The sequence below is a fragment of the Haliotis cracherodii genome, unplaced genomic scaffold (assembly GCF_022045235.1).
Source record: "Haliotis cracherodii isolate W230 unplaced genomic scaffold, xgHalCrac1.p SCAF_34, whole genome shotgun sequence".
In the NCBI taxonomy this organism is placed as follows: Eukaryota; Metazoa; Mollusca; class Gastropoda; order Lepetellida; family Haliotidae; genus Haliotis; species Haliotis cracherodii.
In genome coordinates this window covers 2202723-2221648 of record NW_027266291.1, presented here as the reverse complement: position 1 = coordinate 2221648, position 18926 = coordinate 2202723, and the positions used below count along the sequence as shown (strand labels likewise).

Sequence of the window (18926 nt, the reverse complement as noted above, 5' to 3'; positions counted from 1 at the left end):
TGTTCAAATATAACAACTTTATTGTGTTTTAACAATTGAAATGATGAATATATGTACATAAGACTGTACACATGATATTATATAATGAAAAAATACCATTGAATGTCTCACATTTGTTTGTTGATCTGTGCTTAGGATCTCTCTCTCTTACCACTTTAACAATGAATGCAATAGTACAACACCATCACATGGTTGTCAGACAGACATTCTATTTTATTGCAAAGGAGCTCTACCACATTCCCAAGGTCAGTGTTCGAAATAGACATCGGTCTATTGGATGACAGACTTGTTCAAAGATGTTTTACAAGCTGATAATTTCCTTGATAAAGGTATCACCATCTGTCACCACTGAGTCTCTGGGAACTCAGTGTGAAGGCTGTAATAGCTTCTGGATGACTGGTTGTATTTTGTAATTTTATATTGCAAGAGTATATCTCACTGCTTCAGCTAAAATGTTTGGGCCTACAGTTTTTCCATTGAGCCTACAGTTTTTCCATTAGGCCTATACCCCTTATTCCAATGTACTTACAAGTGATACAAGTGATACAAGTGATATAAAAGAATCAAACAGTGTCAAAAGCTTCAGAAAAGTACACAAAAAGACGTAGAAGTAAGTACTTTACACATGGTGTCAATCAGGGATATGCCTACTGGTACTTATTTTTATCATTCTCATCTCCAGATTTCAATAGTTGAAAAAACAACTTTTATTTCTTAACTGTGAAAAGTCACTGATTTCAAATAATTTTTGAAAAGCGAGGCAAAAGTAAGTTTGATAATACACTTACAGTCTGTTTCACTCCAAATGAGAACAATGAATTGCAAAATAACTCGAAATCCAGAAAAGTGTATGAAACATCAATACGGTACTTGACCATGAATACCCTGTACCCAACAAAATCAGAATTTTGTTTATTTTAAGACCCATGATGGATGAAGTTCTTTAAGAAACTATCATTAAATTTTGTATAGAAATGTGTACATGACACGTAGGGGGAACAAACCGTGGAAGGCACAGCGCAAGCATGCATGCACTGCACGGTCTGTGGTAGGGGAAATGACAGAGCGTTAGAAGGGCCATCTCAATCTGACTCGCTCATGCCATAGATCTCGTCATCGGAACTGTTGGTGCCTGAACCGACTGCCACTATTATAGGTTAGACTGTTGCTGGCCGTAGTCCATCTCGTGACCAATAACATGGCTCTATCTCGTCAACGACTGTGGCCACACAACACCTCCATGTTACCCGACCAAGGGATTCCTTTCGTAATTTGAACGTTGTGTTCGATCGTCCAACGTCACCCTTGACGATGCCCCATACCAACTCGATTGGATTCAGGTCGCAGTGATAAGGTGGCAGTCGTAAGACAGCGTGACCCTGACCCTTGATGTAACAGTCAACTTTATACACGGGGTCAGGTTTCATTTTTCCGATGATTTCATAGAGCTGTGGTTTCGTCGCTCGAGAAGGAAAGGTAATGTTCCTCCGTTGCAGCCAAGTAACCATGTCTCCTTTACGGTTATTAGAGGTTGGAGTCTTGCTTTCTGGATCCTGCACACTATGATACGGTGCATTGTCCATGACAATGAGAGACTTGGTAGGCAAAGCAGGGACTAATTTATCTTTCACCCACTCCAGAAATACATTGACGTTCATTTCTGTGTGGTAGTCCCTGTTGTCTTTGGCCTTGGCTCTAAAGACGAGGTCACAGTCTGGGAGAAAACCCTGACTAGCAGAACCAGAACTATGAGTCTTTCACCCTTTCCCATTGGTAACTTTCTACCAGACTCCTTACAGTCACCACTGGGTACCCACTGACTGCTGGCTGTGTGTGACGCATTTACCCATGTCTCATCTAAGAAGACGGGCTCATATCCTTCTTCACCTTTCTGCTTGATGGTACAAAGGTAATGATTTCGGAGACCATTCACACAACACAGCCCTATTTTCTCCAGTTATCTTTTTGTAATTGTAACCAAATGTATGCAACAGCTGCCATAGTTTGTACTTTGTAACACGTAAATCATGGTCAGTTTCAAGGTGTTTCTTCAAAATTCTTAGGGACAGGTACTTATTTTCTGTGTGCAGTTTAACCATTGCACGTCTGACTTGATCATTCTGAAAACTGTCTAATTTATCAACCTTGCGTGGTTTTGACATGTTCCCTACCTCCTTGGCCTGACTATTTGTATCTTGTCGACTAACAACATTTTAAAGTTTCTGAAGGGACATACCAAGAGCTTTTGAAGCTCGTTTCACGAATTTATTAATTGCATTAAAAGGCTTTGCTCTTTCTGCTTCACTTCTAAAGAAATCATACACATTCAACATCAACTGTTTAACATCTGCTGAGTAGCGCATCTTGTCATTGAATGAACACGGTCACTGTGTAGCACGTGCAGACCTGTACACAGCATGTGCAACTCAAAATTCGCTGTCACTTTGGAAAGAATGATCTGTGGTGATTCAAAAATTCAAAACTTCTCAGGTGCAGACAAAAGCATATCACAGGCAAATCATGCCAAGATTTACAGCTGCACAGCGTCATGAAGCCATTGGAATGATCTGAACGGGAATGAGGCAACAACAGGTGGCAACACATTTCCAATGCCATCGTCACACGATATCGGCATTGGTGAGGCGTTATCAGAACACAAACGACGTTTCCGACCACCCACGTTCAGGACGTCCCCGAGTAACGACGCCAAGACAGGACAGATGGATTCGAGTGACACATCTCCGACAATGTCATGTTACTGCCATGGCCTGCAATTTCTCAAGAACTCTCCCCAATAGAGCATGTGTGGGATGAAATGGAGTGCCGTCTCCAGATCCTCCAGATAACGTCCGTGACTTGGCACAGGATTTGAGGAGGATATGGCAGGCCATTCCCCAGGCCTTCCATGTCCATTTGGTGGACTCATGCGACGCCGATGCACTGCTGTGATTCACGCACAGGGTGGTCATACCCGTTATTGACTTTGTGACTTTGTCGTATGACCCCCTACTCCATTTTGATCTTCTGACGTCATCGTAAGAGATGTTGTTCAGGTCCCGTTGACATTTTTTTATGGTCCAATCATTCAGCTGCTACAGCGTCTGCATCATTTTGTTCTTGCTGTGTTGTATTTCAATCCAGAATATATTTTCTCCGTGCACAGTTTCTTTATGTGGCTAGTATAGTAATTACTGTTTTCTTTCCGTTGCATGAGGCCATTTCTCTCACAAAGACAACGGAAGCGTTTCCCAGGAGCAATGACCTCATTTCTAGCACTGTAAGGACATTAACCTCAACAATGGTGTTGGAATCAATGACACCGTCTGGGGTTGCTGCTAGGAAAGGGAGTTCAGAGTCAACAAACATTCCACAACTGTGAACATGAACATTACAAGTTTGGCAATAGCTTTGGGTTCCTGCTGTAACCCATGCCTCGCAGAGTTACAAACTAGTTTCCTTCCAGAGACAATTTGTTAACATAATTTAGTTTTGTTTCTCCTTGTTGTACATTTGCAAATTGTCCCAAACTGAGATGCTGTCAACCTCCATCTCCTCTCTTCATGCCACAAGCTACACTTGGCCTGCTTTCTTGTCTTTGACTCTAAGTCTGCAGCCTGGTCATCTGTAATCTGTCAAAGATAGACAGAATAAAATTTCTTTATATCACACAAAAACTGATCAATAAAATTTTTGAAACTCCTTTACAAATCAGAACAAAACAATTCAATCAGATAACATGGCTAAAGCAGTTTAACCATGTCGTTTCTAGCTCCAAGGGACCAGAAAAAATCCATTTGCATGTGATTCAACCTAACCATCAACTACTACACTGCAATGTCTGAAGATATTGTGTCTTCTGCAGTAAAAAATGAACTAACCATGTAATGAATAATAGTAGGCATTTTTTTATATAAAAAAAAGTAAATTATTTATTTGAATGCAATAAGCCGTAGCTATTGAAATCCTAAAATATAATTACTTAATTTAGTGATTTGTGAGAATACATAGATCTCAGGATTAAAGATTTCTTCAGCTACAATTACGGAAAACATGAGTGTAAAATACCTTCAAGGCTCTCTCCACCCAGTATTCTGTGAAGGGCTTGTCCAAATAGTCATGATCTCTTACTGCAGATGACAGACTGGCTCTTTCAAACAGGTATCTGATCGTGATATCCTTAGACGCTGAAGAGCAGTAGTTGATGGTGATGTTTTGCACATGGTCCCTGTAAGCTGCATTATTTCTGTATTTTGCCGGTCTTGGGTCATCAAACATGGTTGGTCGCTTCGCCCCACACTTGAATGAGTCTGCTTTCTTTGGTGAATCTCTTATAAAGAGGCGGGAAAAAAAGAGGAATAAGTTTTTGGCTGAAAATATATTACTAATACTGGGATATTTCAGTATATAATATTTGAATGTAGAAACAGCCAATAAGCAGTATTTTCTCTTTGATTGATACAGGAAGTGAAATTGTAATAATTTCAGACAATGTATAATTTGGGGTATACGCCAAACCTGTTACGGGGGAAAGAACTGAAAGGGTGATCACACTCTGCAGAAATAGCTTGTGAGGCTTTTAAGTAGTTATGTCTAAGCTATACGATCAATGCCTACTGAATACATAAGCAGTAAGATCAGTTTCATATGTCATGAAATAATTAATCACTCTGTATATTTAATTCTAATGAATATGAAAATATAACCAAGGGGTACATCATCATGATAACATATAATGAATTATTCCTGCAAGTGACCATCTCTTTATGTTTGGTATAACTGACACATTATTTACACAAAGGTGAGATATTTCTTATTACAGACCTAAATGTACAATCATGAATGGCAAAACTGTAAATGATTACTCACTATTTTAAAATCATTAATCACTGATGATGCAATATGTGGGTTGAGAATGGAACTTATGACCAATCTGTTTCTAAGGTAACAAACCTTTTTCTTCAAAGCAGCACTGACTAGACCACTGAAGTAGGCATGGTGATCAATGACAACACTGCAAGCCAGGACATGATTGGAATTCAAAAGTTGATGTCCCTTCTCAATAGCCTTCAAATCTCCAGTCTGAAAGCAAATAATTTCATTTTGCTAATTTCAGTATCTCATTTATTGAAAAGATTTCTCATGTATGTTTCACAGGATATGTGTTATTAAACACATCTGTTAATGTTAGTGTTACTATTGGTAATAATTTCAATAAATTTGAGTAACGCATAGAAATATATTGCACACTTACCTCTTCATTATCTACAGCTAACCGGTACCTAAAATATGCCTCGACATCCCGAAGAGGCCATGGGCGGTAACCTGTCTTTGTGTAGTGGCATCAGTTGCTTGAAACCTGTGACTGGCCATGATTCAAATCGGATAGACTTAGGTAACTTAATGTCATCTTCTGAGTGGCAGAAGTTATTATTTCTGTCATAGGACTCCAATCTGAAACAAATTTTGCAATACACCTGTATATATTTGGAAAAAAAAGATGAAATTATTTGAAAATACTTTAAATTCAGTCGGGGTGGGGTGGGGGAAACCTATGAAGCTGACCTATGCATAAGATTACTATTCATAAAAATTGGTTTGTGCAACCAGACCCTTGGAACAGAAGTCATGTAAGAAGGAATTTCTATTTTCAAAAGAACTGCAATTATATCTTAGATTTAGAATGAAAATGTCACAGGTCATGTCAAACCCCAGAAACAAGAACATTAGACAATGCCCAAAATAACTTGAATGAGGGTTATTTTGCCAGGACTGTAGATTGTAAAAAAAACTTTACCCATGGAGTCTCATATGGTACTTGTGATACCTTAGCTGTGCTAGGAAATCCTAACTAAAGATTTCTTCTCATTTTTTTTACTCGAGATATTAATTAAAATATCAAAAGGTTAATATATATATGGTACTATTTATTTTGATATATTTAAGTCTGATGCATTGAGTCAATGCATTCACCACTGGCTTTACCAGAGACCATATGCCGGTATATGGTCTCTTCTTTTGCATACATGTAGTGATTATAGCCCCAGTTCATCCTCTGTAGACGACTGACATAGCATAATGGGTAAAAGATATTTACGCATGCTTTATTTAAGGTTTCACCAACATGCATAGGTTTTCATTCAATAAAATGAAATTTGCACACCCCTGACGTTTTGTTTATTGATAACAACAATTTTTATTCAGTTCGGATTTCCCGCGGTATTCTCGAGTCGTAGTGGAACGAAACAAAGACTGTTCATAGATTCAAAGCAAACTGACACATAATTGGCAAGTCTCTTGTACAATTACATACCTTTCAATCAAATCGATCTTCTTACTGCGTGTAGTTGCTCCACGGCATTGCAACTCTGTCTTCAGCTTCTCAACTGTTAAACCGCTGTAGTGCGACGTGTCTACATTAGCAACACTTCCGGGTGGAAATTCTGACGCGCCACCTGGCGGATTAGTATACCGTCGTTTGCCATTAAATTGTATTTCCCCTTTCTGACAGGCATTGTTTTATATGCAGAGATTAAGATAACCCAGTGCATTTTTATAATACCAAGCGGGAAGCAACAATCAGCTGTGCACGTTTCTTGGAAACTACTGGTGATTCGGTTAAAAATTACCCAATAATATAACTGTAAAGAATTTTGATACAAAGATCAGAATTGTATCTGACACCTTTTATTTTATCAGGAATAATTTATTCCAATATCATGTTATTTGAGTAGTATTTTACTATATATATATTTAGAATATATTAATAACCATAAGTGTAACACTTTGGTACAGTTGATTGCTATTGCCAGATATTTTTTTGTATGGAACAGTTTGACCAATCACCGTCAAGTCGCTTGGCTCATGATAACGAACAAATATGACTTTCAGATGGATATATATATTTATCATTTAACTAAAGCATTTATCCATGACACAAGCTTATGACATAAAAACATGTATGTCATACCCCAATGACATAAGTATGCAAATTAGATAACTGGAAGTGGGACTTTTTTCACCGGTGCACGTAGGTAGGTGTTTATAAACAACATGGATACCTTTGATGTTGGAGACAATGTTTTAATAGATCAAAGGGGAAGTGCTACAGTGATATCCATGTTGACAAATGGATATTACAGGTTACAGGTTGATGGTATCAAATTTGAATTTGACTGTGATGAAGGCAGATTATCAAAACTTCCCTGTGGCCAAAGTTTCATCATCGAAAACACCATCGTCGAGCACGGCGAAGCAGACGACAAACACAAAGCCGAAAGATGCCCAAGGAAGATTTGTGGCTGTTGAGGACTGCATGATCGATGGTGTGATCCTAGACAATCAAAACTTAAAGTACAGCCAAGAAAACTTTGTACGATTTGAAACTGTTCGATAACTTTCTAAATGTCCAAAAAGAATTTTGCCAAATGCACGAAATCTCCCCAAACGAACTAGACACACTTCTCTGCAAGTTTTTCATTAGTGTTAAAAAAACAAATGGGGAAAATTATGAACCAAACAGCCTCACGGGTTTTCAGAGCAGCATCGAGAGATTACTAAAACGAAGGGGGTATGGCTATTCACTCACGTCATCTTTAGAATTTTCACGATCACGGGAAGTATTAAATGGGAGAAAAATTGAACTAAAGAAAGAAGGGCATGGCAACTTACAAAGGAGAGCCGACCCGATTGGTGATGAAGAGATCGAGTCCCTGTGGCAGTCCGGATCCATTGGAATCAGAATGAGCATGATATACTGTCTATGGCTCTACAACACAATCCATTTCGGGTTAAGAGGTGTCAATGATCACAACAACATATGTTGGGGGGACATCACATTGCATGTTGATGGAGACGATCACGAATATCTTGAACTGTCAATGAGACAAGAAAAGAATAGGTCCGGTGAGAATCCTCGTGATTGTCGCGACATTAGGCCCAACATGTGGGCTTATGTTGCTGATCCCTCTCGGTGCCCTGTGCAGGTGTATAAGTTGTATGCCTCCAAGCGTCGAGATGACGATCCCTTTTACATCGGCACGCACACTTTAGGTATGCCTAAACCTGGCGATCAGTGGTTTATCCGCTATCGTATTGGGGAAAAACAAACTTTCCTCTCTCATGAAAAACATGTGCGATGCCGCCAGTCTCCAAACATCCTTGTGCAAAAGTTGAATGACAATAATGTTCCGCCAAATCAAATAATTCAGATAACTGGCCACAAAAACATCCATTCTGTGAACAATTACTGCCACATTAATCCTGACCAGCACAAGCAAATATCCAACATCATTTCACGAAACACTCCATCCCACACTGTGACATCCCAGCTTGCTGATGAAACTCCCATCATGCAGAGCGGCCCCTCGCGTAATGTCCAAATCGACATTAGACAACACAGTCAGCGGTCTCAAATAATAAGTGTTTGCTGGCAACATTACTGGTGGAAACAAAACGATTAATCTCATTAAACCCCCAAGCCCGGTCCCAGTCAAAAGACGCTGGATTGTCATCGAAAGTGACACCGACTAATGCATCTACTCTGACCTCTCATCCGCGAGACATTCTCCAAGTGAGAGAGCGGTTTGATTTGAAACTATATATTATAAGTGAAATTACACCAGAGATATTATCAGATTACACAGAATCGTTGTTATCGTTGTTATCGTTATTAAAATTTTAATTATTCTTCAAAAGTCTGAACTTTTTTTCTCAGCGAAGGAATATGCCATAAAGGAGTTAAGAGGTTTATTTTGGTTTACATGGCTATGGAAAACATGTATCACTACGCACGATCTATACGTAAGATTTTGACAGTTGCTGATGTTAATGTTAATGCAATTATTCCTTAAAAGGGAAGCAAAAATGTGAAAATGATAAATAGAATTCATCACGAGTGTTTTTCAATATGGGAAATGTCAACCTCGTCCCGTTAATCGGTATTTTACTAAGACTCGGTTGATATTTCCCATATTAAAAAACACTCGTGATGAATCCTCTAAATATATCCATTCTCTATCCACTAAAGTTTGTTTCAAGGCGTCAATAGCGGTAGTATGACTCTGGTTGCTGTAAATAACGGTGAGTTGTGTGATCTTCCAATCACTTCACATACGATTTCGCCGAAATGAATATTTACAATATTGAATGAAATTTTGAATAAAATTAATAAAATAGATTATAAACACAAGTCCAGAAATAAAATGAACTCTTTTTATACCCAGACAGTGTAATTACATGTTTAGTTTTACTTCAGTACAGATTTGTTGACATGGTATTTCTGGTGTTACGTGCTCACAGTAATGTCTTTGTGTTGGGGGAAAAAAACACCAAAACTCTTCAACTCTGTGTATAAGATGACCCCCCTTTGAAAGCCTAATTCAAGGTGCAAATAACTCGCCTTGTACACAGTTATATACAGTACATTATAAGATGTGGTGTTGATGTACCATTTTGTACGTCATCGGATGTGATTTCATGACTGGAAGTGACGTCGACAAAATGTGAAAGGACGACATATCCGGAAATGACGATGACACTAATACTGGAAGTGACGTCATCAGAAATGGAAATGACAACTTAAAAACCAGTAGTGACGTCATAAAATCGAGAAGTGAATGTCTCATGTATGGTTTTAAAACATTTGATGATGATATCACAAGTGATAATGTCGGCAAATAGTTATTTCCAGTGAAGTTATCATATTTTTGCTTGAATCATGAAATTTATCCAAATTTATGTCCTCTTGAGGTGACTCGATGCAATGATTTGAAGAGATTGTTAGACAGCAGACATCATGTGACTTTAGTTCCCTCGTGAAAGATAAGCTGAGCTTGTTAATTATTCTCTTGATCCAAAGGGGTACCATGTGAATGAACCTCCATGAATGTCAACCTGGTTAGTGTAATAAGCAAAGAGTCATTTGGAGAGATAATGTTATAATGGTTGATCTTGTTGATTCTAATTGACATGCATATTTTGCCCATATATAGTATGTTTGTTTCAGTCATCGCAAGAAGAGAATGCGTCAACTGCAGAAGAAAATAAAGTCTGGCAAGTTAGATGTGAAAGAAGATGATCCATTTGAGTTGTTCATTGCAGCAACCAACATCCGTTATTGTTACTATAATGAGACACATAAAATCCTAGGCAACACATATGGCATGTGCATACTGCAGGTAATATTTTGGTTCCTTTTCCTTCCTCAGTAGTAGTATAGGTAGTGGTGATTCTGGACCACTTCCACTGGAGCCAGATTTATATACCTATACTGCTACTACAGATGGAATTTTTTATGCAAAAACGCTGATGCGGTTCAACGATCGTCATGAGTTGTATTAAAAGAAACAATAATAATCAATAATGAATAAAATTTACCATAGCCCACGAGGATATTGGAAAGGTATAGGAGCAATACAAAAATTAGCCACTGCGTCTAAGGTTTCTAAAGATGTGGCCAAGGATTGGTTAGCGAAACAAGCGATGTGGCAAATATACTCACTGCACCACGTTATATACCGAGGAAGAAGTTTGATATTTTTACAACGAATGAAGTTCATCAGGCTGACCTCTTGTTTCTTCCCCACGATAAGGTTAGACGCAAAGCGTATAAATATGCTTTAACCGTAGTGGATGTGGCTAGTTGCTACAAGGAGGCTGAGCCATTAACCTTGAAAGATTCAACAGAAGTAGCTAATGCACTGTGTCGCATATATAAACACGGAACAATAAAATGGCCCAAGTTATTTCAAGTAGATCCCGGTCGCGAGTTTATGGGATCAGTAACTAAACTGTTAACAAAGCGCGATGTCGAAATCAGGCGTGGTGAAAAAGAGGCCCACCGTAGTCAAGCTATCGTTGAAAGATTTAACAGGACATTAACGGAACGTTTGTTTGGCTATCAGTATGGGATTGAAATAAAATTGGAACGATTAGGATCAACCCAATGGATCACACGATTATCAGCTGTTGTATCAGCGCTGAATAATGAAGTAACAAGATTAATCGGGAAGAAACCATCCGATGCGATTAAAATGAAATCTGTGACTTACGAATCTTCAGCACCGAGGAGAGGCAAAAAACAAAAACTTCAGGATAGAGTAAGCATATTTCAATTTGGTCCCTTAAGATATATAATATAAGTCGATTTGTTATGAAAGAAGGAGAGCCTATTCTTTATTATCTTAAAGATGGACAGTGCAGGGCATTTGTACGAGAAGAGTTGCTCATAGTATTAAAGTATAACCACCATAACCATAAGCGAAGGTAGTTACACCATCCTTATCAATCCATCTCTTTGTATCTAATAATGATGATGATGTCTTGTTCATTCTTAATCCATATATCCTGTGATTGTAACTTCTTAAAAAGTTCATCTCGTGTTTGAACGTTCTACCGTTGAATAATGCTTCTTTATACTGTTCGTGTTTGATATGCTTTTTTACAACATGCTTCTTAACACCCTTAGCTTTTCTTATCTCCCCATTATCAGACTTTTTTATAGAATACATCTTAGGTCTTAATCCGACATACTCCACAAAAAGAGTCCCAGCAAATTCATCCTTCATCTCACCTAACACCTTTTTATTGAATACGCTGTGCAGTGGATTATCTTAAGGGTAATCACTCGTGTCGTAAAATCTATTTTTTCTCCCATATCATTATATACATCCTCGGTTTGTATTTCCATCAACAAAGAATCTGTGTCGGTATATAACACCTCGCATCTATCGCCGTACTGCTTCTTAAGTTCGTTGCAATAAAAGTCATACATTAAGTGTTTTGACAAGTCAAGAATACTCATACCAAAGTACACCGGTCTGTTGAATTTTATATTACTCTTCTGCATATGCAACGCGGCTAAGTCGTTATCAAATATCTTGCTTCTGTTAAAAGCCGGACTGGCTATAAGTTTCCTGAGTCTTTCTTCCTCATTAGACCTGACTAATTTAACATCAACACGCTTCCTTAGATTCTCCATAGTTTTACCAAATACTGAGTTATTCATGAGCTTATATAGGTTCTTTTTTAAATTGTTGGTAGCTATATTTCTTAAATCTGTGTTCAGCCTTATGTAGGACTCCATCCAAGGGCTTTGATCAAACTTTGGAATGCTGTGTATTTTCTTTAGTTTCATACCTAACGATAGATATAACTGGAGATTTCTGTAGTGAACTATATATTTTGTCTTATCCATCAAATTTGGTACGAGTTTTTCTACGTTAGCTAAGCTACTGTTACCCATCAAGGAGTGTTGATATTCCGACATCCAATCTTTATTAACCATTAATCTCTCCGGAGCTAGCTGATAACTGTTATGATCTTTATGTAACGAATTTGGATATTCCAAGTCAACTTCTAGTATGTACCCTTTATCGGAATCTGATGGGATATCATTCACTTCCATATCATTCACATCAACCCACTCAAAACCACCAGTGGGTAAAGGTTGAGACATAGCCCATCCATACAAATTGTTGGCGACGAGATATAATATGTGCGTGTTGGGTTTACTCGGATCATATCCTTCCGATAATTTATTATTAGCCTTAGAATACCTTTTAGCCGCCATCGATATACCACATCTTAATCCTTTCTCAATAAACAAGTGCATATCGTAATTGGTGAGTAGTTTTAGTCCTACACCGGTCTTCTTCAACAATGCATCCCACGAGAGTCGTGGACTGGAATAGTACCATGCCGGGTCCAAACCGTATTGTTTTAAACATATCTTTCTAAATATCTCGAATATATCGGCAAGTAACAGTACATCGGTTTTTAAGTACAGATCGTGATGATCATCTAAATTCTTACAACCTAATTTATCCCAGACCGTCAGAACGTGTTCATAATCGACATCGGTTATTTTAGATTCTGTTAAGTTACTATAGAATGATTCAAGGGGTGGTAATTTAGTTTCATCGAATCTAGACCAATCATCTATATATTCATAAGCATATACACCTTTTCTCAACAACAAATGATGACATCGATCAGTATATTGATTTGTTATTTCAAAGTCATCGGGATTGTTTGCATTAGCTAAATTGTCCAGGGAAGATAACAGAAACTGTACGGAATCTATGAATCTAAGCCCATTACTTTGCTTTATTCTGGCTTTCCCATCCTTGTCCCTATAATGTATAGTTTTAGTCAACGAGAATGATATGTATTTTTCCATATTATTAGGAATACACGTTAACCCGCCGTCTGTCTTTGAGATAGCTTGCATGATGAGATGTGAATCATATCCTCTAAGGTTGTGAAACACAACGGGGATGGGTATTGCTTGAGAATACATTTTTAGTTTCAAGTTACACTCGTTATGGGTGGCTTCCCGATAATTACCCGTGACGTGGCAATGATCTCTTACGGAATTCCCATTCAGGGGTTTATTACAAACATGACAACTCGTTGACCTCCTATAGGCCCTCCAATCATCCCTGGTCATACACATGAGTTTCTTACACAATAAATGTTCCCTGATTATTCTCTCTTCATTTTGTAGGTTTTGTAGGAACTTTCCCGCTGCATCGGGACCTCTGTAAATCAGGGGCGGGTTTGTTTTCCCATCATACCTTACAACTATATATCCAAACCCACAAGGAATATGTTCTTGAGTTTTGTACGTAAAACTAACTTGATTGCTTCGGACTGTATCTTCGAAGTAGGCGTAAATTACGTACAGTACTGGCATTTGATTACAATAATGTTCAAATTTTAATATATTTTTCCCCTCTTTAGGCATATCAATCCTGATAGCATTCTGTCCAACACCTCTGCAGTCTTCTTTATGCGCTTCTAATAGATCTTGTTTGCTGTTTCCATGCAGGTATCTTTCACAGAAATATTTCTTTCCTGCATGTTTTGTTTGATCGCATAATAGTCTGCTTAAACTCTTTATCCATGTATAATGATATTTACCCTCTTTTTCGATCAGAAATGAATTGATTCTGGGAATATGTTCCGGAGTGGAGCTTATCCTGTGTACAACAAGAATGTCCGAAAACATTTATAGCTAAATTATTTTGCTTTTCCGCCTGATCAATTTGTGAGATTGGTGTAGGTTCGTCTATACCATCAAGGTTTAGTCCATCGTTTTGGGGATAGCTAGAAGGCCTAGCTGGATGTTTGTCTATGCAGAACAATGCAGATCTTATCATCATTCTGAAACAGTCATCGCCTTTATTTTTTACATTAATTATGTCTCTTTTTTTTCTTATAATAGGGGGGTAAATCTATATAAGAACCAACTTTGAAAGGCATATAATTTGCTATATCTAAATATAAACTATTGAATATATCCACACCCCAACCCAAACCTCTATTAGTCCAGCGTTCTAAAGTTTCTTGTATCCTCTGAATTGATGTATCAAATGATGAGCTTATAGACTCAGATTCGGTTATAACTTCTTGATTGCTTCGGAAATATGGTTCGGTATATTCAGCGCTATCGTCTGCGTTACTTTTACTCAATGACATTTTAACCGTCAGCTGGTATTTTATACTATTTAAATCATCTAACTCCTCGTTAATTTTGCTCGATACGATGGGCTTAACATCATTAACATCCATGTTGGAATTAATATCCATCTTCCAACCTCTTAGATATTTACCAACGCCGGCTGTGGGTAGAAGTTTTAACTCGTCAACTGGTTGATTATTTTTATCAACATCATCGGATTGATTATTATCTAGTAAAGCGATCAATTCAGCTTTTCTCATTCGAGAATAACCTCTCAGCCCACTGTTTTTTGCTTGAGCTTTGAGTTCTCTAACAGTCTGGGGTTTGTTGTATTCCAAACTGAGTAAATCAATCAATTCAGCTTTTCTCATTCTAGAATATCCACGTAGACCACGTTGCTGCCAAAGCTTTCAGCTCTCTGACAACATAAGTCATTGTGATATATAAATACATGTGAACTAATGTCTAATTGGTTTGAATTCTACCCAATCTATTTATCTCATTTCGGTAAGCCTTTTTCCTCTCATAAATAATTTGAAACCGTTTCTTGTCAGCACCGTGACTCTTACATAAACCGTAACTACCTTTGACCCCAATCCCACATACAGAACACGAATAATCAATATGCCCTTTTCTAATTGCAATGGAATGGATTTCACAAAACTACAGCCATAAAGCTCTTTCCACAAATTTGTAATTGGCCCATGCGTATGAATTTACATCTTGATGTGCCTCTCGCCATTGTGATAAATATACACTTCTAGTATCATTTGTTTAATGCATGTCATCAGCCGAGTCAAGCCCAGCCTAACATAAGCAGTCAGCCAGTCATCGCAATTTATAGCTGAGTAGTCATCGCTATTTATACAGAGCTCCAGATAAGCTTTTGGTGTTGTGTACCCATGCATTTTAATATCCTTGTGTATCAGTAATTCTATCTGGGTATTCAAATTTCTGTTACCCACTAGTTTTTACACATGTGGGTATTTAAGTTAAATATTTAAAAACACTATTCATCAAGTCCTGGCAAACTGGTGTCATGTGGTTTCGAGAGCTTTATAGGACTCAAAAATCCCGCATTACTTCCACAAGAAAGCGTGATGGCAAATGCTCATGATGTAACTGTCATCATGGAGTTTGGCAAGGTTGACGGAATGCCCGGTTATAATTTCAAAAAAAGTTGCTGATTTGCTAATCGAATATGCAGGGTTACTTCGCAATATTTTGATGATATGCACCAGTTTTTTTTGTTGCTTATCTGTAATGTTTGTTGCGTATTTTTCGCAGATATTCAGCTTATCTGGAGCTCTGTTATAGATAAGCCGTCAGGGTTACTAACAGCGGAACAGCCAGTCAGCGCTATTTATAGATTAGCAGTCAGGGTGACATAGCTGATAAGACTCGGCCTGACATAGATCATGGTTTATGCATAGTCATTGTGTAGCTAAAAATAGCAATGACTGATAACCCAAACATTATAAATACTATCTCGCGGTCTTTATGAGCCTCTGACGGTGTATAAAACTGACTTATTGTTGGTCAAGTTTCTTTCCATAAACAAGGAAGTATTCTTGCATGGCAGATTCAACATCCTTAAATGTTTGAATTGAATTTCCTTGCTTACGCAATTCTTCATTAATAAAATCTAATCTTAATATTCTATTTCTGGTCCATTGTGACTGGGCTGCTTCGAGTTATTCTAATGTTTTATTATGTCGTTTACACTCCTCTTCAACTTCTTTAGCTTTGATTCCCTGATAGTAGAAAATAAATAATTACTGCCCGAAAAAGCTAGAGCATTAACAATAGCTCCACCAACCATCATCGCAATTGTTGCCATATTCTAATGTTTAATTACTCCATTATGTCTTCAGGGATAAGCCCTTGTTTGATTAGCATATCTTTTGTAGCCATTGCCAATCCAATATCAAGAAACATCATACAAATATCATAATCATTAAAATCTAGCTCGGGTGGTGTGGCTTTAGTAATCATTTTAGCCATCCGGGCATAGCCAATGGCCAAGCCGCTGACCACCGCTGAATGATATGTTGCATTTACTAACATTTTACCGTCTGTAACTGGAGTAGTCATGCTTTTATAACATTATATGGGGGCTTACCTCTACTTGAACTTGTTGTGTAATCGGGGGTGACGTTTTCTTTTCTCCGGTCTTACAAAACAACCATACCACCACTATAGCAACATCAGTTCCTAGTGCATAGGGAGCCCAAGTTTTAATCGGACGACTATGTTCAGTATTTGAATTATGCATTAGTTTTCTAGCCTTGCTCGCTAGCCCACCCTTCCTGGCAGCTGCGATTTTCAAAGGATTCTTTGTCACTCTGGCTTGTGATTTCACAATTGCTGATATTTTCTCATTCACTTCTTGTGATTGTGCAATCGGAGTTATTTCCTCATTCACTTGTTGTGATTGTGTTTCCACAATCTGTGGTGTCATTTGAGTCTCCATTATTAGTAAGTGGGCACTTATGTTTAAACTGACAATACCTAGCCGTTATTAAAGCGCTAAGAACATTCCGTGTCTATGATAAAACTCACAGCTTAATGCGCTTAGACCCATTCATCGAACACGCTATTTCTCGAGAGATTCACATAAACACATGCAATGTTCTGCCGGGATAGGGAGAAACGTACTAGCTACGACTGTGTATAGTTGTAACATAGCTGACCCTATTGTTTTAGTCATGGTAGCTCCGACTCGTAACGCGTACATACAGTTAATTTCTTCGTCGGTCATGTTATCAATTTTTTAAGTGGTATAATTTTCCCCCAAATATTGGGAACATTTTCCACTGGCTACCAAAGCAGCGACTCTTTCTCTATGTTTATCTAAAGATTTATCTGTAACTACTTCTGCATGTTGATCAGGTTCTTTGAGCATTTGTTCAAAAAGTTCGTCACATTCCATAATGTAATACCTGAGGAAATATTTAAGTTTAACATAATAAAATATGGCATATCCAATGCAGCCTGAAATAATAAACTGTTGTGAAAGAATGAGGATTTCAAACCACATTATTACATAATAACAGCTAATGTTCAATTTATCATATTTTTGCTATATTTGCTAAATTTTGCTATATTTTTGCTTAGTAGTTACTATATTTGCTATATTTTTGCTTAACAGTTGCTATATTTGCTATATTTTTGCTTAACAGTTGCTATATTTGCTATATTTTTGCTTAACAGTTGCTATTTCTGCTATATTTTTGCTAAGGCGACACTTTTTTTTACGGTTTACGGATTTCAAACTCATTTCAAAAGTGAGGCAGGCCAATTAAAAAAAAAAGCAAAAAAAAGCCTCTCACATTTTTTTTTACCTGAATTTTGTGCTAAAAAGTTAGGTAGGTATGAAAAAAAATATCCTAGCGTAATAAAAGTAAAATAACTCAATTTTTCAAGAACATTTTATTATATCCCAGGCACTCAGCTTGTGCAAGGATGGCAACATAATAATATTCATGTCATGGGTGGAATTGCATGAAAGACACTGCTATTTTGGCAGCTTGGGCAACGTTTAACTCTTTCAACACCAGCCAACCAGAAGATTACTGCTGTGACACCAAGTTCCCAGAGACTGTTGTGTGATAGATGAAACCAACATTTATCAAGGAATTATCTGCTGGAATTAACATCTTTGCTACTACATGTTTGGCCATACACTATTTGAAAGGTCTAATTAATCCTATTGTTTATAAATATGAAAGTTATGTGTATTTCATTATTTAAATAATTCATGAATATCGTTTTAAATAAATAATAATGTAAGCTAAAACATTCATAACGTCCAAATTTAGCGCAAATCTAACAATTTTTTCGGCAAATATAAGAATTCATAAAATCCACTTACCTATTTCTTTTTAATTTTCATTTGTTTACGTTGTTGGAACATTATTTTAAAAAGAATTACAAATAATATCTGTCATCACCCATTTCCCGATGATAGTGGTCGGTTTTCAAAGCTTGGTATGAATAACACATATGTCCTGCCATGTCAGTATACATTAAAAAAAACATATATCGTTTCACCGACAAAATCTGCTACAAGGTTCATGATTGGTCAAATTTAAGCACGTGACCTAAGGCAGCTAATCAAATTACAGCAATGATAATTTTCAGACTTTGGCGAAAGGTTTGGGTTAAATTATGTTATTCTGAACGTTTTAGCATGAAATCGCGATCTATATTAAAAATATGGAACTTTATGGATGCATAGAGCTAGGTTACGAGCTGTGACAAAGATTTCTCATGCATATATTTTGGCATTAAGACATCGTGTCCGAGCCGAGAAATCCAGGCAACGAAAGCCGAGATGTCATTTGACTTACGATATGCGATCGCAAGAAAAGTTTGAAATAATAACTAAGATGTCAGTTTGGCAACTTTTGTAGATACATTTTTGATGATTTTATTACTTTGTAAATAAAGACGTTTCAGCCCG

General features: G+C 37.5%; 1 protein-coding gene and 1 pseudogene across 3 annotated transcripts in view; one reads left to right on the top strand and one right to left on the bottom strand.

Moving 5' to 3' along the window:
• Nucleotides 1-18926, top strand: part of LOC139477706 (RNA cytidine acetyltransferase-like) — a 258360-nt gene that overhangs the window by 74930 nt on the left and 164504 nt on the right. For 2 of the 3 annotated variants that reach the window (XM_071260088.1, XM_071260089.1), the window contains exon 4: nucleotides 10004-10175. The exons of the other annotated variant lie outside the window; for it this stretch is intronic. In XM_071260088.1, coding sequence (XP_071116189.1) covers nucleotides 10004-10175 — 172 coding nt within the window. The remainder of the gene's footprint in view (nucleotides 1-10003; nucleotides 10176-18926) is intronic. 3 annotated transcript variants of the gene reach the window in all.
• Nucleotides 2547-5259, bottom strand: LOC139477666 (uncharacterized; annotated as a pseudogene).